This window comes from Leptonychotes weddellii, chromosome 7, assembly GCF_054177405.1.
Source record: "Leptonychotes weddellii isolate Sample4059 chromosome 7, ASM5417740v2, whole genome shotgun sequence".
Lineage (NCBI taxonomy): Eukaryota > Metazoa > Chordata > Mammalia > Carnivora > Phocidae > Leptonychotes > Leptonychotes weddellii.
This window is the reverse complement of record NC_138375.1, coordinates 64,925,021-64,948,341: the sequence shown is the minus strand read 5'-3', so window position 1 is coordinate 64,948,341 and position 23,321 is coordinate 64,925,021. Positions and strand designations below refer to the sequence as shown.

The 23,321-nt window shown below is 39.4% G+C and overlaps 1 protein-coding gene across 2 annotated transcripts in view; it reads right to left on the bottom strand.

Annotated features, from left to right (window-relative positions):
- EFNA5 (ephrin A5) overlaps positions 1-23,321 on the bottom strand; it is a 273,861-nt gene that overhangs the window by 30,418 nt on the left and 220,122 nt on the right. For both annotated transcript variants that reach the window (XM_081826478.1, XM_081826477.1), the window contains exon 2: positions 18,538-18,830. In XM_081826478.1, the coding sequence (XP_081682604.1) occupies positions 18,538-18,830 (293 nt within the window). The remainder of the gene's footprint in view (positions 1-18,537; positions 18,831-23,321) is intronic.

The window sequence follows — 23,321 nt, the reverse complement described above, 5'->3', positions numbered from 1 at the left end:
ATTTTAATTTTAAGTAATCTCTACACCCAATGTGGGGCTCGAACTCAAAACCCTGAGATCAAGTGCTGCATGCTCCACCACCTAAGCCAGCCAGGTGTCTTGTGATCTTACATTTTAGACAGTAAAATCCAAAATTTGAAATTGTCATCATTGTTTTGAAGGAAGAAGCAAGAAGTGTGACAGACAGAAGTTGGAGGCTCTGTATCAATTTTGAAGTAAAGGACCTAGTCCAATGTGCTAAATTCTATATCAAACTTGGGCACAAAGACATTAAAAGCCTCCAAAGGGGCAAGTTCACTTAGGGCCTTTTGGCAGTTTGGATACACTTACTGACCTAGAGTACCAGACACAAAGCAGTTAAAAAGCATTTATTGAATACCCACGCCACGTTCACCCTAGGAACTCCATGTATTGGGGTAGGGACTATGTCTCACTTCTTGTTTTTAGATGATCAGTGCAGGAAGCCCCTATATTGCTACATCCTAGAGCAGCTTCCAAAGATATCAAGGCTTTGGGGACCCTTGGGGCCCAGCAGATAGAACTTAATGATTCAAAGCACTGGGGGGGGGGGACTTTCCACACAGGCCTATGGGGGAGCAGGACTCAGGAGGTTGCACTGGGGACGATGTAGTGAAACAGCCATGTAGGTGGCATGATGCCTTTTATATAAGAGTAAGATGGCGGATGAAGAGATTATGACGTAGTACCGGAAGTGCAAAGCTGCTTCATTATGGGTTGCAAAAACAGGACTAACAATGTTTAGGACCAACGGTGAAGGCATATTAGGGAGTGCCTCCCTTCCTCTTGCCCCATCTTAGTCACTTTCGGGTTAATTACTTACTTTTCAACAAGGGACTTGAGATAGATTTGAGAATAGGTTTATAAGTGGAATTATTTGAATGGGGTAACTAGTTCTTGAAGACAACTAGTGAAATGGTACCTAAAGTGGGATCAAGTTCAATACAATCAATAAAGAACAGAAGAATAGCAGACTCTAAGCAGTACAGGTATACCTCAGGAAAAACAAAACCCACCTAAGCTGCAAACTGAACTTGCGTCATACTGGTCTACTTCTTTATCAGATCTGATCAAGTGCTGTCTTCATGTTTTGGATCTACATTTAAAGTAAGACTTCAGGAAAGTGACAAAAGTTATTTTAAAAACTTAAAACAACTTTCACAGGAACAGCCAGAGGAATTGAAGCAGCACAATTCACTACAAACACATGAATCCTGGAAGGAAGGGACAACTAGCCTGTGTTTGTTGCTCACCTCAACAGAGGATTGGATGCAAGGCTATGGGTTCAACTATACAGAAAGCCTCATAGGCTAACTACAGAGAAAGGGCTGGATGATGAATGGTATTAAAATAGATTTCACAGGGGCGCCTGGGTGGCTCAGTTGTTAAGCGTCTGCCTTCGGCTCAGGTCATGATCCCAGGGTCCTGGGATGGAGCCCCACATCGGGCCCCCTGCTCAGCAGGAAGCCTGCTTCTCCTTCTCCCACTCCCCCTGCTTGTGTTCCTGCTCTTGCTATCTCTCTCTGTCAAATAAATAAATAAAATCTTAAAAAAAAATAGATTTCACATTTTTCATGATTAGGAGAAGCATATACTTAGTATTCTATTTTAAAGTTGAATGGGATTTTATAAATAATCTAACCACCTTCCACGGAAGCCAGGTCCCTCCAGATGCTCCAATGAAAAAGAGTTTCCTAAGTCTAATAAGTTTGGTGAAGAAAAGAGATCATCTCTCTCTCTCTCTTTAGAGAGTTGCGATGCATGGCATTACATTTAAGGCCCCAAGAAGTCTTGCCTTCCCTTCCAAAGAAGAGGAAAAGAAGTTACTTTAACCCAGAATTTCACAAACTTAAACTTGATGTCAGAAATTCTAACATCTTTAATTTTTGTTCCTTGAGATCTCCAATCTAGCTCAACTCCTTCATTTTACATTTGAAGACAGACTTAGTTACCTGACTGATCCCATATCTGACTAGCGCTGGACAGGGCCGGAATGGGACTTAACTCATTCTACTGCCCATTTCTTATATTCTGCTGATGTCAGTGAAAGAAAGCTGTAAATCAGCACATAAGGATATTTCCCATTATTTGTCTGGAGTTTTTGCTTTTTCCATTAAAAGGAAAAAAAGCAATTGAATGTGAAGGAAATCCTAACTGAAAAAGATGAGTCACATTCTTTAATCTGTTGGAACATGGTAAAGTGTGCAAAAGTACTAGACAAAGATATATTTTTACTATACAACACACCAGAAATATAAATGTTAACTAGATGCTCTGCCCCTGTTGCACTTAAAGGATTTGCCACATAGATTTTCTACTTGTTTTGAACAATCCCACATATTCTCCACTACCGTTCAACAATGAAATATACCCTTGTTTTGGCCAGTGGTTGTTTTTGCTTATTCAGCATCCATGCCTAGCTTCTGGAGGCTAAAAACCAAACCACTACCACAAAAACTTGGAAGAACTACTCTTTCCTTATTTCATGCAGTCTTGGTGGCGTTGTCAATCAAGGGGCTCTTTATTCTTTTCCAAGGATAGCTATCTATGCCAATCAAATTCCTTCTCCCAGGAACTGGAATCCTGAGTACAGGGACACAAGGAAGGGATAAATGTTAGAGCTGAGAAAGTCGAATGGCTGGGTCTTGACAAGGTAATTCTAATTATCCACTTATTTCTAGGTTCTGGACCCCCAGCACTGCCTCAGTTACTGTTCATCCTGTGGTCTTCAGTTAAATGCATCAATCTCTTTAGTAGGGAGAAAGTTCCTCTATTTTTGTTTAAGTTAGAGAGAACTGATAAATACTGTTTGCAAGTGGAGAACCTTAATGAATGTAGTACCCATCTATGGTGCACTTTGCAAATGGATGAAGCATTACCAAATAGTCATACTTATTATAAGGGTCACACCATTGGTAATGAATTATCCCAGAAAGAGAGAGGACATAAAAATTATAAGTAATATTAAAGTAATGTGTGATAGGTAAAAATATAGCTGCTAAAATACCTGAATTAAATAGGCATTTTGCTTATTTTATCTATAAACAAGGTGTCAAAATTAAAAAATATATATATATATGGGTTTGATGATACCAATCTAGGGCTGTGTATTGATTAATCTGTTTCTGAAGGTGGAAAGAATGATACCATCTTGTGTCATTGTATAATTCTATCAAGGAAGTGACAAGCCTCGCTTTTCAGAGATGCCTTGAACTGAAGTGGAGTGTAAGTAAAATACAGATTTCCTCAAATGAATTGCCAAAACCATTAATCTTTATCTAAGGACCCATAATAACAGTTTGTTCTCAGTAGCAGGTGGAGGAGGGAGAGAAAATGTCTTCCAGAAAGCACTTTGGCAGTCAATCTGGTTGATAATAAAACTCGATGAAACATCTGTGATTAATATTAATTCTAATTCTCCCTTTAATGGATAATTGTGAAAAAGATAATTTATCCCATTTCATTTAGACTACAGCTGAGTTTTTCAATTTAGGAAAAGAACATTTTTCCATGTTTCTCAGGTATGAGACTCCATGGGGAAGGAAAACAGGTGCATAAAACCTGCCAATGGCAATGCGATTTTCCAGTTAGCCCTGGAAAATATTCTGTGGGAGTTGGGCTGACCACTGAAGTCTTGGATATGACCCACAGAATGGTTCTCTAAGTGACAGACTGGTATTTCTGTACCTCCACCACTGTAGAACATTCTAAATAAACCACAGTGAACTGACAATATATTTTGATCATATTTGATTCTGCAAAGAGAGAAAAATACCCTTGTGAGTAAATGACAGTAAGCTATTTCTGACCACCAGTGTATTTCAAACTAGTTGATGATAGGAACTATTTTTGACACATGCAAATGTATAATTCAAAGTACCCATAAAAATTTGTCATGGAAGCTACCATTAATTTTGACAGAAACTAGGAAAGTAACTAATTGCCTTTCAAATATCAATATTAAGAATACCATTTATTAAACTAGCACTCTAACTCATTTATAAATGGGAAACGTGAGGTATGGGTTGAAGCCCCCTGCCCGAATTAACAAACCTAGTAAATAATGAAGTCAAGACCCAGCTCTCCTCATTCTTGTCCCCTCTGCTTTTTTATACTTACTAATATTTAAAAAGGAAACTATTAAACAATGGTCTTATTTTCTAGGAATCAGGATATATTTTATGGTTAAAAACATGACTGCTGTCTAACCCAATATATAAGTAGTAAAACAGTGATTAAATACACATCACTGTTGACCTTTAATCATAACCGAATCATGGCTCCATTTAGATATACTCCTTTTTTCATCAGACTCTAACTAAACACTGGGGAGAAGAAAACAAACTGTCAAGCACGAAAGGTCACAGACAATAGGCAGCACCCACTTCTTCAATGTACCTTCCAAAACCCTGTGTCATGGAATTAGAATATTACAGGAACTTCTCGCTATTCTTTCCTTTTCCCCCAAGTACACATTTTCTGAACTGTTGGTCCAAAAGAAGTATTTCTTACTGCTTGATATTGTGCCTGTTTCCTATTTTTATGTGGCTTTCTGATTCTTATCTGCACTTTCACAGGTTGCCACTTTGCAAAAGGAATTCATTTTATAACAAAAATTTAAAAAATTGTGTAAGAAATACAAAAACCCCAAAGGATCACCTGGTTCTTGTTCTCATCAGTGGGGTAAAATTGAATCTTATTTATGAATGAAGCAAATAAGACAGTTTGTGTAGTGAGGCAGAAGGAAGGATTTGTTATTATGACCATTGTGAATGAGCTGCCTCCCAGGATTTCCGTCTATCTTAGTCTTTATTCTTAGACTAGCTTGATCTCTTTTTAACCAGAGCTCCCTGGGTCATAAAAACCCTCACATGACCAAGACTGCCTTTTCTCAGCTGTTGTTCCATTCACTCAAAGCTTCCAGTATCTACTTCTTTGTGGTCTTCAATTTAGACCCCTTTACTCCCACTTTAAGCCAGTGTTCCCAAAGTGTGGTATCATGATTATCACCGTCAAGAGAAACTGCTGGAGAGCGTGTTAAAAATGAAGATCCCTACTGCAACCTCATAAAAGTTAATGACTTTCTGGAAGTGGGTTCCAAGAAGCAACATTTTTACCCCCCTGTCACTAAAATTAGGATGGTGTCTTACGCCCTGAGACCTGAATTTCACCTTGCCCCTCAAGTCAGCATGTCACGTCTTTAATGTCTTCCCCCTGAAGCAATCCTCTCTCTTTTTTACGGATGGTGTCAATCTCATAATTTACTTTATTTCTTTTTGCTGTTATTTTCATGGATATATTTTGCTCACATTCAACTGCGAGCTCCTGGAGGACCAAGAATACATCGAGTACTTCCTATTGTCACTTTAAGGTGTCTGCTACTTTGCCCTGACGGCTAAACACAGCTCAGTAAGTACTGATGGGTTGACTAATGAGAAAACAATATATAATACTGAAGTGTATCCTTCTATAGCCACTGTAGATTTTTCTGTAGCCACAAATTAATGATATATAAGTACCAACAGCCCATGTAGAGTTTAATAAATGGTTTTATATAGCATTTTTGAATATAAATATTTCAAGAAATAGCTGCAATAAATCTTCTAAAATGGTAAACACATCCTATCAAAAGGTCAGAAATTCTGCTATTTGATTAAATTAATAATCCAGCAAATGTTATTGATGTAGCAATTCTACTTAATAAAAACATCACTAAAGCCTATGCAAAAAAAAAAAAAAATTAACTCTGCTCCTATGACAAAGAGGCCGAATAGACACAGAAGGCAATATAGAAACAACAGAAATTCAAGTAAAGGGTATTCATTTCTCTGAGATTAATTTCTCCTTTTTTTTTTAAGATTTATTTGAGAGAGAGAGAATGAGAGACAGAGAGCATGAGAGGGAGGAGGGTCAGAGGGAGAAGCAGGCTCCCCGCCAAGCAGGGAGCCCGATGCAGGACTCAATCCCGGGACTCCAGGATCATGACCTGAGCCGAAGGCAGTCGCTTAACCAACTGAGCCACCCAGGCGTCCCGAATAATGTCTCCTTAATACTGGTCCTTTTTATGCAGTAAGCTTCCGAACATAACTTGTCATATATGAAAAAGAGCTAGAAGCATGAACACTGGAGTCAGAACGTCTTTTCTCCACTCTGGGCTCCACCACCCATGAGCAGCGTGGTTTCAGACAAGCTATTTGACCTGTCTGTGCCTCAGTTTCCTCATTGGTTCGATGAGAACAGTAACAGTGCCTAACACAGAGCCGTGATAACGTATGGATGACACGGTGCCCGTAAATGTGCGGAATGGGTGAGTGCAGGCCCCTGGCCAGCTCCAATTCTATAACCAGCCGGCATCTAGCCCTGAAGTAAATTACTTCAACATATTTCTAGGATAAGGCCCAAATGAGTTTCCCCTTCAAAAACATACTACACCCTATTGCCTTCTAGGTAAGTGCTAAATTCCTCAGAACAGAATTAACAGCCCTCCCTAATCTGGCCCAATCTACCTACCCACTGTTATTTTTCAAAACCTTTCCATTCCAGTCAGACCTGTCTTTTCATTGATTCCCAGAGTCTGGCTGTTCTGATTTCCTTATCAGGAGAGGGGAGGCGGCCGAGCGAGGAAGTCCATGGGAATGCTGTGAAGCTGGTTCTCTGGGGGGCTGCTGGGGGGTCTCCCCAACTCTGGAATCGTGCTCCTGAGCCAGTGCCAACCCCCCTCACCCCCCCCCCAGGTAAACTCCCGCGGCTGCACATGGTTGCGGCAGTTCCTCACCTTCGTTCTAGAGATGCTATAAATTCTCCAAGGGACCCTTCTCCTCATGGAATCTCTACTCCTTTTCCTCGAATTTGCAAAAATGTGTTAAAAACCCCAAGTCTGTGAAAATGGTGGATTTTAAATAACAACAACATTACAACTAGGAATAGTAATGGAAACACTCACTAATTTGCTGCCGTGCTGCTTACAAACAAGGTAAAACAATCCCGAACATTTCATATTAACGGGGCTGAGATGTGGAGACAGCTGGTCACGAGGCTTGCCTCCACTGGGCTATTGATTCTGTTAATCAGATTTAAAGCTCTGAAAAATGATTCAGGGTACCAAAGAGACATACACTTTCAATAGTCCTGCTAATCATTAAATGTTTTCATCATAATTGAAATAGGGAGAGTGAATGACACATTTTACTCTGTTTTCATGTTCTGACCCCACAAGCCACTCAGTAGTGCTCTCCTGTGTGAAGCTCAGGGTAAACGGACATGGAACATCCCTCTACAGGTACACGAGCCATTTTTAGAACTGGGTTTGCCTTAAGTTCCAGGGTGTAGGTAGGACTTATACAAAGACTTGCCAAGAGTGCTTGAAATTGGTCTTATTTTAACTTCTTTCATTTATTTACTTTTTAAGATTTATTTATTTATTTGAGAGAGAGAGAGCATGCGTGCGTGCGAGCAGGGGGAGGGGCAGAGAGGGAGAATCTTCAAGCAAGCTCCCTGCTGAGCATGGAGCCTGACTCAGGGCTCTGTCCGTCTCAGGACCCATGAGATCATGACCTGAGCCAAAACCGGGAGTCAGAAGCCCAACCAACTGAGCCACCCAGGCTCCCCTCATTTTAACTTCTTTTAAAATATTTATCATGGGGGCACCTGGGTGGCTCAGTCAGTTGAGTGTCTGCCTTTGGCTCAGGTCATGATCCCAGGGTCCTGGGATCGAGTCCCACATCAGGCTCCCTGCTCAGCGGGGAGTCTGCTTCTCCCTCTCCTCCTTGCTCGTGCTCTCTCTCTCTCAAATAAATAAATAATCTTTAAAAAATAAATAAAATAAAATATTTATTATGAATTAAGTGAATAAAGAGCTTAGACTTGGAGTCAAAGTATGAGGGTCCAAATCCTGACTCCACCACTAAGGACATAATCTCAAGCAAGTTACTGAACCTCCCTCAGCCTGTTTTCCCATCTATACAATGGGGATGATAATAGTACCTACCTTACAGATGAGGAGTCAACCAGTGAAAAGTATAGTGCTTGGCACATAGTAAAATTGCAATAAATGCTAAATCACTGTAATTAGGGTTATCAGAACTCATACCTATCAGTCAAGGTATGAGTAAGCCTTTAGCAAAAGGCTGCTTTTACAATAATAACTGCTCTGAATGAAATTTCATTTAAATCATTGAAGTATTCATTATATGGTCTCAAAACTGACTGAACTTCCTGATGTATAAGCAAGACCTTTAAGCAATCTCTTAAAAGTAAAAAAAAAACCAAAAAACAAAAAACTGCCTATTCATATTTTTGGTTTTTATTTTACTCTTCTTGTTTAAATTTGTTTCTTAAGAATTAGGTCTAAAATAAAGCAACATTTCAGGTTGAGGACCCACTGAAACTGTTAAAGCAAAACATACAGGAAATTGCATGGATTCAGATTTAGCCAGAGCCTGTGATTATGTAGTTAAGGAAAAAATTAACCTGAACAAATTTTTGTAAAAAAAAAAATTAGAAAAAGCAAATTCACATTAGAAACCAGATAGTAGAGCTAATAAAAACTGGTCAAGTTTAAATTAAAAACAAAATATATTCTCTATTAATGACTCAGACATTATTTGGTTTTAAGGATTTGGGGGTGTAAAAAAGGGAGTGCTAACTATAAACTAAAACTCAGCTAACATTAATGTAGATCAAACTAGCTGGAAATACTGTACATCTCTGAAAAGAGTAAAACAAAAAGACATTATCATTTCAATTTCTAACAATAATAGACTGGCTGGCTATTCTCCAATTTGTGATATTTCACTTCTGGGGCTCAGAATGAATTAATATTTTTTAAAGCTTTAAATTTTAAAACCAAACCTGGATATAGCACATATATTAAAGTTCTGTTCCTAATGTGAATTTTCTACAAACTGCCTAAAAATGGTCAATGGTAAAGGAAGCCTGTTGCTGAAGTCCACACATTTCCCCTATTAAACAGAGGTAAGCCATAACCCCAAGAGACCGTATTTCAAGCCCACAGGTTACTCATGAACTAAAATAATGAATGATAATGCCTCGTTCCCTGCATTAATATTAAAGAAAAGAGAAAATAGAAAACTTTATAGCCACTATCAGCTCTCTGAACCATAAATCTCAAGTTTTGAGAATTGCTTCCCAAAAGGGTAGGGAGTGGGGATGAGCTATGAGAGCACTTTGGAGCCTAGAGATATTTTTTAGCAAGCCAGCAAAGCACTGACACAAATTTCTACATATCTCTGGCTGTGAAAAGTCTCATTTGTGGTGATTTATATTTGCTCATAAAGAACTCTGTAGATAATATAAGCCTGCTGTGATGCTGTATGACAACTTTCAAACCAAGAGTTACACGACCATTCTGTTAAAATAGAGCAAGAATAGATGAGTGGGAAAATCTGTAGAAATAGTATGTCTTCTGATGAAAGCCCCGAATCTGGCTCCTCCAGCATGCACAATGTTGAGAGACTCACCTTTCACTCTGTGTGTGTGTCTCCTGGATAACATTTCGATCGTCCATACAAGAAAGTATTATTTTTTTTTTTTTGCAAAGATTGACTAAGTGCGTTTGGTATGTGCACGCTTGTGTAATTTACAACAAACAACACTTAGACAGCATCACACTGGAGTTCAGTTGCCTTAATAAGTTACTAAGGGAAACATGGAGAATAGCATGCTGACAACCCGAAGTCAATGAAGTATAAACACTGTTATTCCAAGTGTCACTGGCATGTTATTTCCATTTCTCCTGGCATCTGCTCTACGTAACACTGCACATACACGCAATGCAGCAGCTCATTAAACTGTTTTCAGTTAACTCTGCAACCAAATTAGTACATTACATGTTTATAAGGCTGAGAATTACTGCTTCCCTGTGAAATTACACAATCAGGTGCGTTATTTCTCTGGGAGATGTGGCCACTTTTGACATTTAGGGATTAAAAAACCCCCCAAAACAAAAAACGCAGTCCTTTCATTTGTTCCACTTTGGCATTCAGTCTCAGTGTGGTAAAAGGAAGCAAAAGGTGGCATAATTCCTTCCTCCCCCTTAGGAGGTCAGAACTCTACATGTTCCCTCAGTCTCATAATAGCATTTTAAATTCTTAAAAGGAGCCCAAATAAAAATTATTGTTTTTGAACTTCTTATCTGAGTGTCACAGCCTTTGAAAACTTCAAACAATGCAAAGAGTACTTATGAGTCTTTAGTTTCTTATGGCTTATACCATGAATTTCCATCAAGCCCCAATTATTCAACAGCTTTTAAGCTCCCTTTGCGAACTTTAAGGCGGCTCCCAAAGTCAAAACCTATTAAGCAGGGATGTTTGTTCCAGTTTCCTTTTTCACAGACCTGGCATTCATTTTTCTGATTCTTTTTAACAGGACCTCATCCTTTAGACAAGTCATTTACCAGGGCATGCATTTCTTTTTTAAAAATTCTCCCCACCTGACCAAATAATACTGCCAACTTTTAAAAAATAATAAATTGTTTTAAAATATCCTATGTTCCTATCAATGCCTCCTCCACCTTTGGTTCTACTCAGACTATCTGAAACACGGGTCAAGCATCCACACTCCAAGCATGCCTGAGCTGATGCCAAGCATTCTTCATCAGAAGGTTAACAGGGCGCCTGGCAATAAACAGCCGTTTTCGTAAGAGAAACTTACAATTAACAAAGAAAAATATCCTGAAGTCTCAAAATATCCTCTTTTATGTTCTTTATTTAACCTTCATTTAAGAGCCCTCGAAATTCATTCATGCTTTCCTAAAATACGGCTAGGGACAACGTGAAACAGACACAATTTTCTAAACTCATTCTTTAAATGAAAAGGTGCATTCTTGCAGGTTCGCTAAAGACTACTGAGGTACACAAAGAAATAGAACAACTTTTCAGACAGAAATCTGATGTAATCTAGACAAACTTCCAGTGTCCAAGTGGAGAAAAACTGTTCCATTGGATGTTCAAAATAAAGCAAAACTTAAAAAAAAAAAAAACTAAATAGGTTTGAATGACTACAATATACTCTGTACCTGAGCAATTACTCTTTGATGTTTGTGCCATATGCATTCTTTTGCACTTTAGCAAAGATTAAAATGTGTCAGTTTCTTCACACTGCCCTTCAACTCCTTTCTCTAGTAATATAAATATGCCTTGATGAATACTATGTTCTGAGTCTACATATTTAAGAAATTATAGGAGATGAACTAGTATTCGAGCACAGTCCTTCTGGAAATTCCAGTTCTAAACCCCTTGAATCTCAGCTGAAGTATATGCTAGGGCATTTAATGTAAACTAAGATGCCAGCAATCAAAAACATTTTTCAATAATAAAAGCAAAATGTGTGCATGTGTGTGTGTGCACACGCACACACACATACTGGAGCAAATACTGAGTTCATTTTACGAAAGAACATGGTACTTATAGGTCACCTCCCCTACAAGAGTAAAAGATTAAGACGGAAAAGATTACCTCCTGCTTTGATAAATGTGCTGTTTTGACACTCTTCTATTTCAATAAGAACAATTCAGAAAAAAGGCGGATTGGTGTGAACTGACAGGACCAAAATAATTCTTAATGTACATTACTAAGGTAAGCTGCTGAAAAACTGGACATCCAAAGAGGAATGAAGACTTTCTTAGGCAGATGTAATCCTAGCATAACATTCCTTCAGAATATAGGGCACATACTTAAAATGTGAATCTTCACTAGGCATATTTGAAATTTTTTCTAAAGTATCAATGAGGGCTATTTAAGGTGCCGTAACTTTTCAAAGGACACGCAAAAGTTTTTGTTGTTGTTATTAAGATTTTATTTATTTATTTGAGAGAGAGAAAGAGAGAGAGAGAGAATGAGCAGGCAGAGCCGGAGAGACTCAGGGCTTGATCCCAGAACCCTGAGATCATGACCTGAGCCAAAGACAGACTGACTCTTAACCGACTGAGCCACCCAGGCACCCCTCAAAGGACACCCAAGTTTTTGGACGTGAATTGCTGAAGTCATCTTTTTGGTGGTCCAACTGGTCCTTTAGAAATATTTATTTGAGGCTTGGGAATAAGAAAGATTGTGATAATAAACTATTATTATACATCCATTTTATAGATGAAGAAAGTGAGGCTCAGTGAGGTTCAGTTTCCCACAGTCACATGGCTATTAAGAGTAGAGGGAGATTCGAGGGCGAGGCTGCATTCACCAGAGTCTGTGCCTTTTTTCTTTTAAAACCATATTCCAGGGCACCTGGGTGGCTCAGTCGTTAAGCGTCTGCCTTCAGCTCAGGTCATGAACCCAGGGTCCTGGGATCGAGTCCCACATCGGGCTCCCTGCTCGGCAGGAAGCCTGCTTCTCCCTCTCCCACTCCCCCTGCTTGTGTTCCTGCTCTCGCTATCTCTCTCTCTGTCAAATAAATAAAATCTTAAAAAAAAACAAAACAAAACCATATTCCACTCTCCCTTTTGATGTAGTGTATCCTCATTATATGATCAAAAAACATTAATGAGAAACCAGGGAATTGCAGTGGTGGGTACAGTAAAACCCAGGGCTTCCAATTTATCTGCTTTTCTTAAACATCAGCATATAAGGAAAAAAATTTAATTGCTTTTTTGCCCTTGGTTTACTATTACGGCATTTATTTATTCAACAAATATTTATTGAACACCTATTCTAGATGCTATTTTCTATTATTTTTCCATGAAAATATACCGTTCTAAATTAATAGTATGGTTAAGCAGATTCTCCACATTATTATGGAGAGCTTGCCTGATTTTAGAAACACTTCTGTGAGAAACTATACTCTGAATTCCAAACAACCCACCTGCAAATAAGCTTTTGGAACATAACCAGTTGGCAAGTGAGGGACTTTATGTTTGTATTCTCTGGGTTTACTGAATATTCTTATATCTCTTAAAAGGATAGTCAATAACTGTATTGTATAATCAATGATTTTTGAAGCAGATCTTGATCATTTCAGCAAGATATCTCTTTAGAAGTTAGGTTACTTATTTTGTCAGTTTTAAAAACTGTGTAGTGCATATGAAAAATGCCTCATAGCTTAAGACTGTAAACTTTTAATTAAAGCACAGAAAGCAGAGAATTAGCAGTTAACCACACACATTTGAGTAGTTATATACTATGGATTTAAGAATAATGTCCATAGTAACATAGACTGTCTTCATGATTTTAATTTTGAAAAATATGTATTTCAAAAAGACTGGAGCAGAAGTCTTCAGCTCCGATTGTCTTTTCATTGATGTTTTCAGGATTCTAACTTCAAAGAAATGGACATTTTTTTCGGCTCTATATTTCTATAACCATATCAACAGGAAGGATTAATACTAAAACAACATGTGTACACAACTTTACTCACCAGTGAGCTTAGGAAGAGTGTGTTCCCTAATAATCTCTCAGGAACTCCTGGATTCCTTCTGGATGCTCTGACTATAAACTTTTACTCTGACTACCTTCTTTTGAAGAAACTTAGATGTTTCTAACTTAGAAGATTTCTCTACCTTTTTGGCATCATTTTCAGAAAATGACATTTGTCTTCTTGACTGTAGGTCTCTCATTCCTAAATCAAGTGTGCAATCATGATTCAGTCTAGAGGCTGAATATTCACCGGATTTAAGAATTTCTGTGACCCAAATTCTGGGTCAGAAAGGTTATCGTATTAAAAGGGTCACCCGTCTGGGAAATACAGTTGAAATATCTCTTGGAGATGGAGGAGTATTCTTTGGAGAGCTGAAATTGCATACATGTGTTTAAAATCTATCTTGCTACTATCTGAGTTGGGGTTTCCGGCAGAGTTTATAAAGTAATATTCTCTAAACAGTAGTGCTCGTTGTTTTTAACCTTCTGGTAAAAAAAAAAAAAAATACAAAATAAGGTATGTTTTTCCTTTTTAAGCACAGGAGCCATAGGACTTTATCTCTTCAATTCCTGTTAGTTGTTTACTCACTTAATTTCCTCTCAGATCCGCCACTTCTTGATCTGTGTGAACTTTTCTCTAGTTACCTAACTGTGCCTCTGTTTCTTCCCCTACACAGTGGGACATCAGGACAGAACCTCCTCTGTACGCTGCTTTGAGAATTGTAGGGGTTTAGAGCAGTGCTTGGAATCGAGTGCTATGGAAACACCAGGGACCTTCACTTACTGAACATCTACTATGTGCCAAACAATGTAGTACAGGACATAGAGCAGGTGGGGCATAAGCAAACAAGCGTAAATACGCTTGAGAGATAATAAAGCAGGGTAAGAATGTAGAGGATTACAGAGATGTTATCTTTATATAGGGAGATCAGAATGCCTCTCCCATAAAGATAAAGACGTTTCTTTAGAGCCGACATAAAGAAAGTGAGAGCAAGGGAAGTAGATGCCTGGAGCAAGGAGAGCCCCAGGCAGAGAGAAGATAAAGCGCCAAGACCCTCCTGTGGAGTTTGGGGGTGGGCACTAGCCAGGAAGGAGGAACAGGAAGGAGGGCTGGTGGGGGGTGGGGGGCTGGAGTGGAGACAATAAGGCAGAGTGAGAGGACAAGAAGTACAGGAGGCAAGGGTGGGGAACGCAAGGGTCCCGCCACGGAGGACCTTGTTGGCCAGGTTAGAGACTCAGGATTTTGTCTTCCTCAGACAGGAAGCCACTGGAGGGCTCTGACAGGGCAGTGACACGAGTGGGGGAAATAGGAGCCTGCTGCACTAGTCAAGACCACGGATGACGGCGACTTGGATAGGTTGGCTGGGGGAGACCAAGTTTAATAATGTTAAGATGCCTCTCCACTCTGCATTCGCCCTCAACATATCCCTTTAACTGGCATTTACTGACCACCTTCTAAGTAAGGCGTTGGGCTGAGACACTTTATGGATGTTATTTCTTACCCTGGTGTGCAGACCTTTAGATAAAATATAGTAAGATTAGGATACTAAGGCTCCAAGAAATGTTAAAAACCATCTACTGCAACTACGTCATTTTACAGCTGTGGAATTAGAAATCCAGAGAGATGAAATGATTTACCCAAGATCATACAGTTAGTGAGGCCAAGAGAAGGGCCCAGACCACAGTTTTCCTTCTTTTACAAAATAGGATTTTCAAAATTAGTGTTTTACTGACTTATAAAAATAACTGAAAGTGCCTTATTTATTTCCCTTCGCCTCTTCTGATTTAAAAATAACAGCAGCAAAACTTCTTTCAAACTTGTTCTCATTAGGTTAATATTTATGAGAATCATTTCTAAAATGAGTACTTCTGAAGTTTCTGAAATAACTCTTTGCCTTAGGAAGTCTATATAAATGACGATTGCCATAATCTATTGACTGGCAGTTCTGCAAATCTATCACTGATAGAAATACCACCAACTTTCTGTAATTACTTTAGTATGCCAATCTCTTACCAAAATCACTTCTGTCGATTAAGAACAGTACTTGTCATATTCAAGAATGGGCTCAGTCTACCTTAGCAGTATCAGCGATTATAACAACTTAATATATTGCCCGTTCCCAAGGAAAGGAGGACATTGCACAGAGCCTGTCTTGGGGACAAATAAAGGATCTAGAACAGTGAAGGACATTTTATTTTGAAAGTAAACGGGAAATTTCACATATTTCCAACTACTCTGTTTTCTTAATTTTGTATAACTCAAACATATTAAGAAGGAAATAAATGTTACTGAGGATAAAGCAGAACTTGATAAGAACATTCTAAATTGTGTCCTCCCCGAGTAAGTGATGAGTGGATTTTCTGATAATGAAATCCTCCTCTCTTTCCCCAAGGCCAAGTGTGTATTTGAATTTGGGTTCTTACCACTACACTCAACCCTTCCTCTAGCACCCTAAAGCAGGTCCGCCAAAGGGCTACAGCTTTCTTTTTTCTCTTGGAAGACTTGTTAGAGATTTTAAGCCCTCGAGGATCTGAAATGATCTAAGAACATTTTATAAAATCGACCGGTGGGCGACTAGTCACTTGTTTCCTAGATCGGCAACAGAGCTTCTTGTAAGGTAGTAAGTGTGAAAAGAGCCATTTCCCAATCATCTTGTTCATTCCATGCATATTAGGAGAGAGGAAAATTCAACTGAGGGCCCATTCTCCCCTAAGAATCCTTTAGTTTAATTATGACCACAGTATATTAAACGTCTGTAGGACATCCACGTTAGCTCTGCCACTCTTGCTCTCAGCAGTGAAAGGAAAAGAGAAAACCCTTTCCCTACTAAAGACAGGGAAGGATGCTCTTGTGGTTCTAAAACATGGTTGAAAATTCAATTTAACTGACTATGAGGCCACTGTGCTTCTTATAAATGAACATCTCTTTGCCGCTAATTTTGTGCTATTTTACCTTTCATTAAAAAAAGTAATTCAGGTTAAACTCAGCTGAACAGCAAAAAGCTCTTGATATTTTGAAGCATTTTGGAACAATTACTTTGACAGGAGCCCTTGACAGTTAAATGACTCTGTTAAATGAATGTTATAGAAGACACATAATGATTTTTAGTGAAATATTGAATTTAACCACAAATGAGGAAAAAACCAGTCAGAAGCACTATGGGTATATTTGAATAATAACATCTTGCTTGTGAACCTCAATGGATTCTATAATTTCTAATAATCATGCAATCAACTAGTTAGCTGGTATGTTTCCTATCTCAGTGCTCTCAATTCAGTTTTGGTTTTTGCTTTTGTTGTGTTTTAATCTGAGAAATCAATATGTAAATTGTGAAATTGGCAATGATTTCCTCTTACATCAGTAGGATATTTTAGAATTAGGCAATTAATGAACGCCGTCCCGCCACTAACGTCTCCCTCTTTCCTTTTTCCCATTTGCTGAATGAGATTCTTTCACAGAGTAAAAAATCAGGAAAAGGCAGAAGCCTGCTGCCTGAGAACATGTGAAGTCAATGTAGGTCAGTGTTTCCTCCATCCGTGGGACTCAATATTCCTTTTCTTATTTTATGGATTGAATGTGAGATAGTATCAAGACTCTTACGTGTTTTCTCATGACTAATGACTAAAATATGTACTGAGATAATAAAACTGGTACTGTTCAATTTCCTTTTTAAATTCAATCTCAATGTAAGTGGGAGTGCCCGTGTGATAGTGAAATCTGGCTTAATATAAAATTCTGTTTTCTGGAGAAGAGGAGCTAGATATCCTTGTAGACTTAAAAAAAAAAAGTGGGTTAGGAGTCTGTGGGGGACATTCAGGGTGAAGAAACGAATCAGAAAAACAGGAATGTTCTTTATCTTGCTTGTCTGGCAAGGAGGGCTGAAAAGTCAATGCTAAGCATACTGGGTGGTATTGCTTGGATCTCTCCCCACTGTGTGCAGCCACACTTCCTGATTCTTTCAAGGAGTTGAGGTACGTGTACCCTTGTACCCACTGCTCCCTGCATTTACCGTCCTTCAGCAACCGCCTATTTATTTGCCTCTCCTCCCCACCAGATGGTCACTCCCTGAGGACAGGAATGTCTTTTGATCTTGCGCCCCCCCCCCAACATTTCTGAGCCATGAAAAGTTCAAAAAATGTACTTCTGAGCAAAAAATGTTTAGCTCCTTCAGCTGACAGTGAAAATACTTGGAAAAGGCCAGATAGTTTAAATATTTGATACTAGCGAAGGAAAAGTCCAGATATACAGCAAGCTGCCTAGATTAAATGTTACCTGTAACCATCCTAACTCAAAGAGTGGTCCATAGAGCAGCAGCATCAGCCATCACATGGGAGCTTTAGAAGCATGGAACCTCAGGCCCCACAGCAGACCACCTGAATCAGATCTGCATTATAACGAGATCCCCAAGTGACTTACGAACAGTAAAGTCTGAGAAGCATTTACCTAGATTATATGACTAGTAGGACGCCCGAAGCAGTGGTGTACGTCACGGATGGAAAACAAGGCCACGGCAATATGATTAATGCACAGGTCAGCTGAGAAAGTTTTAGAGCTCTCTCAGGACAGAGTCACAGGTGGGAAACTCACTTATACCAGTTCCTTTGGAACCCTTTCTAGATACTTCTTCATGCTCTTGCCTGTTTAAAGACACAGCTGCTCTTAATAATTGTCTCTTCTCCTTGATGCAAAGAGAGTATTTATCGTCAGCATGCTGACATTTGCAGTTTTGGCTTTCTCCACTGCAAGTGTGGATGACTGAAAGGATATTGCTGACACCTGAATAAGAAATCCAATGACTCCAAGCTATGTAAATTTAATTATTTCCTTTAATTTTTTTTTTTTTTTCAGGAATCTCTTTTTCTTTTCCTCAGCTTTGGAGAGGTCCTAGCAATTTTCATTTGAAAGAAATACAAGTCAGCAGTGGTTCACTGAACAGGCTGACACGCAATTTCATAGGGGGAGAGGAGCTGTGTCTTTAATCTAATTTGTGCTCTCAATTCCCAGCTAATGTATCTAGGGATCTTGATGTATGCATTTACAAGGAGACATCTGTAATGCAGAGTCCAGCTCTCTGCAGTTCTCTGAAACATGGGTAAAAAATTAGTCTGGGCGCTTGCAGCTGCCCCACAACACAATAAATCTCTGTATACTCACAGATGTAGAAATATTCCCGGCCGGGCCTGAATTCAAATCCCAGAGAAAAGGGTGTGAAGAGCTGGAATTTCTCAGAGAACTTGAGCGGTCCATTTGGAGAGTGGGGCCGGTTACATTCCCATCTCTTGAACCCTTTGGAAGTATGGTCGCAGGCACTGTACCCATCAAAGTTCACCATGTATAGGACATAACGCTCAGTCTTGTCTTCTGGGACCGAGTCCTCATAGTGAGGGCAGAAAACATCCAGGTAGTCATTGATACAGACGTCAATGTGGTAGTCCCCTCTCTGGAATCTGTGGGAAGAAGAAGAAAAAGATGAGATTATTCATACAGAAAAGACTTCCTGCTCGGAGTCATCAGTGGTGGAATAATTTTAATAACGCTGGTGCTAACAGATTTATTATGATAAGTTTTTATTGCATCCCATTAGGATGTAGGATATGTGACTGTTCCAAATCTCAGCAACAAGAATTTTACGGAAGAATTCATTTACATTGTTTTCAAAACACCCTAAATATGGAACTCCTCGCATTCATTTTCAGTCGGGAAGAGACTGACTTGCTGTGTTCCTTTCATCTTAAAATCACATATATTGAAGCAAAGTTTTGATATTTCGAAACAGAGTTTCATTTAATGAGTGTTTCTGAATAAATAAGTCATTTAAAGAACAAATGAATGGCTGAATTGTTTTTGCTATAATTGAGACCATTCTCAATTTCCTATGCAAATATAGAGAAGCAGAGTCATAAAATTGAGAGAATTAGGATCGTAAAATTTAAAGGTTGGAAAGAAAATTCCTAGAACACTTCCACATTAGAGAAAAATAAAAACCTAAGGCACAATGATAGAGCAGTGAGTGACTGAGCTAGATCCGGAGCGGTGAATTTGGGTCCTAGTCAGCCATTTCCCTTAGTAAATCCGCTTATGTCACAAATGCATTTCAGCTGATCTCTTTTGAGGCCCCATCCTTTTCTATATTAAGAAAATTAAAACCAGCTAAATCAAATGAGCTCCTCCCCCCATTTCTTTGTGTTCTAGGGCCGGACTAAAGAGTAGTGAAAGTAACAAGCCAGACAAACACAGCAAAACCCAGGCCCCGCTTCCATCCCGAAAGAGGTAAAATACGCAATGCACACACACACACCACTGTATGCATCACACCGTCTGCTTCAGTTCCTAACCTTACAAAAGTTTTGCTTATTTGTGTTAACTAATAACGCCTTTCCCCATCAGATGAACAGACTTCTCAGGAACTAATGATGTGTGAAACAAGAACTGTTATGTATACAGCTTTCTAAAACCAGGACAGAAAAGCCTACAAAACCCTCTGTTTTCAGCTAACGAGGAAAGTCTCTGAGCCCTTAGAAGGTACATCATAAAATGGTGTTACTGCCAGAACACAAATGCCCATCAAGTCATCTAGTCTTGCGAACACTCTCCAGTGGCAGTGAGCTGGTCTATTCCATTTTGGGGCATCTCTAAATTTTAGCAAGTTTCTTCTTATATTGAGCACAAATCTGCTGCTGTGCAATTTCTCTCCAGTGATCCTGCTCCGGCTGCCTGACACCACAAAGAACAAATCTAACTCCTCTTCCACCAGGCAGTCCATAAAACATTTGGAGTTGTCAACTACATCTCGGTATCCTCCTTACTCCATACTTGAAAATCCTGATTTGTTTGGTTATTTCTGCTCCCAGGCTCCTCACATTCTAGACTCTTAACTCTCCTCATGTCCTCTAGTTTCCCAGTGTTCTCCTTACAATGCAGCATCCAAACACAATGCACACTTTGGACAGGTTGTTGTGACCAGTGCTCAGCCCAGGAGATCTACTACCACCTTCACTCTGGATACTAAATAGTCATTGATGAAGCTGAGATTCCTTTCTGAAACAGGACATGATACAAGTGGAAACTGCTCATTTTAGTGAGCAGACCTCGATTTAAGGACTAGATTGCTATTGGTTGAGCACGAGAGTCATAAACCATCTGAGCCTCAGTTTCCTCAAATATGAGTTGGAATGACAATGAGAATCTGCCTTGCTAACCTCACATGACTGCTTCAAGTCAGAGATGATAAAATGTATGAAAAGCACCATGTGAGGGGTGCCTGGGTGGCTCAGTAGGTTAAGCATCTGCCTTCGGCTCAGGTCATGATCCCAGGGTCCTGGGATCGAGCCCCACGTCGGGCTCCCTGCTCAGCAGGGAGTCTGCTTCTCCCTCTGCCTGCCACTCACCCCTGCTTGTTCTCTCTCCCCCCACCCCATCAAATAAATAAATAAAATCCTTAAAAAAAAAAAGCACCATGTGAATTCACAGCATTATTATTATGAGGATATATTAAAGCATATTAAAATTGGTAACTAACAAAATATTAACTTTTCAACAACAGCAGTAAATGTAAACAACAATAAAAATAATCACTGTTTCCCTTTTTAAAAATCCCTAAAGATGGGAAATCATATAAAAATCCTAAATTCTGTCCTCAACTATCAAATGATCCACAGAAACTTCATTTGATCAATGCTTTTGAAAAGCAGCATGCTTATTTATACAAGGAGAACAAGGAAAGATGACCAGATCACTTTTCAGAGGATCTCAAAATGCATGAACATTTTTTTAAAGATTTTATTTATTTGAGAGGGGGAGAGAGAGAGAGAGAGAGAGCACAAGCAGGGGGAGTGGGAGAGGGAGAAGCAAGCTCCCTGTGGAGTAGGGAGCCCAACATGGGGCTTGATCCTAGGACCCTGGGATCATGACCTGAGCCGAAGGCAGACGCTTAACCGACTGAGCCACCCAGGTGCCCCAAAATGCATGAACATTTAAAGAAAAACCCTTGGAAGTATTTATTTCTTTATATTTACAATGATCACGGAACTAGGTTTACTTTTTCTTCATTACCAGCAGACGATGATTTGTCAAGATGCAAGGAAAGCTGTGTTGCTTTTAAAAGATTTCTGAACATCAAGGTAACATCACTGCCAAAGTACAAAGAAAAGACACTGCAACATTCAGATAAAAGGGTGCTGGGATATGAATCATCACCACTCAGAGTAGCTTGACAGTTCTGGATCGGAGCCAGATGAGAACTGCAGCAGAAGGCAATGCCCAGATGCACTTTATATTATTATATTATTATTATAGATTTTAAAGACATTCAAGGGGGAAGTTTTTCCTTTCCCTAAGTGTCACTCATTTTAGCTTCTATTAGCACTTGACACTGCCTAAAAGTGAAAAAAAAAAAAAATTAAAACTGCCACTGTCCCGACCCGTTCTGTTTTTTGATGCTTCGAATTTAGCTTCCCTTTCCCAACTTTTATCCCTATTAATACTGCTTAAGTTGTAATAAAACAAGCCATGAGCTTGAAGACACATCTTACATTGGGTTGACCTTATCCCTTTCTGATGACATTTTGCTTTGTGTGGGGTGTTAAATGAATCACCATGGAGCCTAATGTGAACATGTGATCACCCCAGTGATTTCTACCCTTCTATCCATATGACAAAGATGACGATTCACCACACAATCAACTTAACCCGTTTCAGATCTTTCATTTGCACAAGTTAGTTTACCAAATCAATTTTCAAAGAATGGACAATAGGACAATGTGAACATAAAAACAATGATAAACTAGAACTCATAAAAGGCATTCCTGGGACATACTCAAGTACAATCCAAAGAAGATTTCAGGGTCAGATATTCTAAATACTACCCCGGATCATGCTCTTTGGCTACGAAGTAGTACTGAACCATTCTTTTCTGGCCCTCCTGTGAAGAGGCACACATGTATGGCTAATATAACTGAGTGTTTATTATGTTACATTCAGTACCTCGATTTAATCTCCATCACAGATCCTATGGAACAGACACTATTAGTACAGCCCTTTAAAAATGAGGGTTTTGAGACTAAGAAATCAAGCAATGTGCCCAACGTCACACAGCTAGTAAAATGTGGAGGCAGAAGTCAAGCCCAAGCATTCAGACCTCAGAACTAAAGTTCTTCACTATTCTACTTCCTGAGAGATAAAATCCCTAAAGTTCATAACTCTATTCTTTATTCCCACAGAGGGACAATTCTAGTTCTTGATGGGGTTCCAGTTCTCTGCTTCATTCACTGATGCAACAAACACCTGCTGCATCCAGGATCTGCCATGTTATGGCTTTACCTATGTTGTCATATGAAATCCTCATTAGGTAGTTATAGTTAGTTTTATTTTCCCAACGAGGAAATGGCATTCAGAGAGGTTATCATCTTCTTAGTTCATTTTTTTCCCATAGGAAATGAGCAGCAGAGTTAGGATTTCGACCTGAGTCTTATCTGGTCCTGAAGCCAATTCTCTTTGCTCCTAAATGCCATGGTTCCAAAGTTTTTACCAGTTGTTGGAATTCTCCTCACCTGAAGGAGCCCTTTTAAGGGTTTGGGTGCCATTGGGTTACCTTATGTTTATACTGACCTTCTAGGAAAGGCGGGTGCAAGGTGTCTGGGCCCTGCTCCCTCCCTACAACACTGGTCCCAAACTCCTAAACTGAAGGGTATGTTGACATCCAGAATGCGTCTCACATAGCTCCTGACTCAGGCACAGCAGTCTGGTTTTTCACAGAATGAAGTGCTGTTAGGCTCAGAAGCTGCAGCGATAAAGGATCTCCCCCAACCCCCCCTTCAGGAAATGGCTTTCATGAGCTTTCGTTCCTATTAAAAGAGCAAATTCAAATCTAGGAAGAATGATTCCATATGCCAGTATTTACAAATGTCATGGGTGGCACGGCTGCTGCTTTAAACACATTT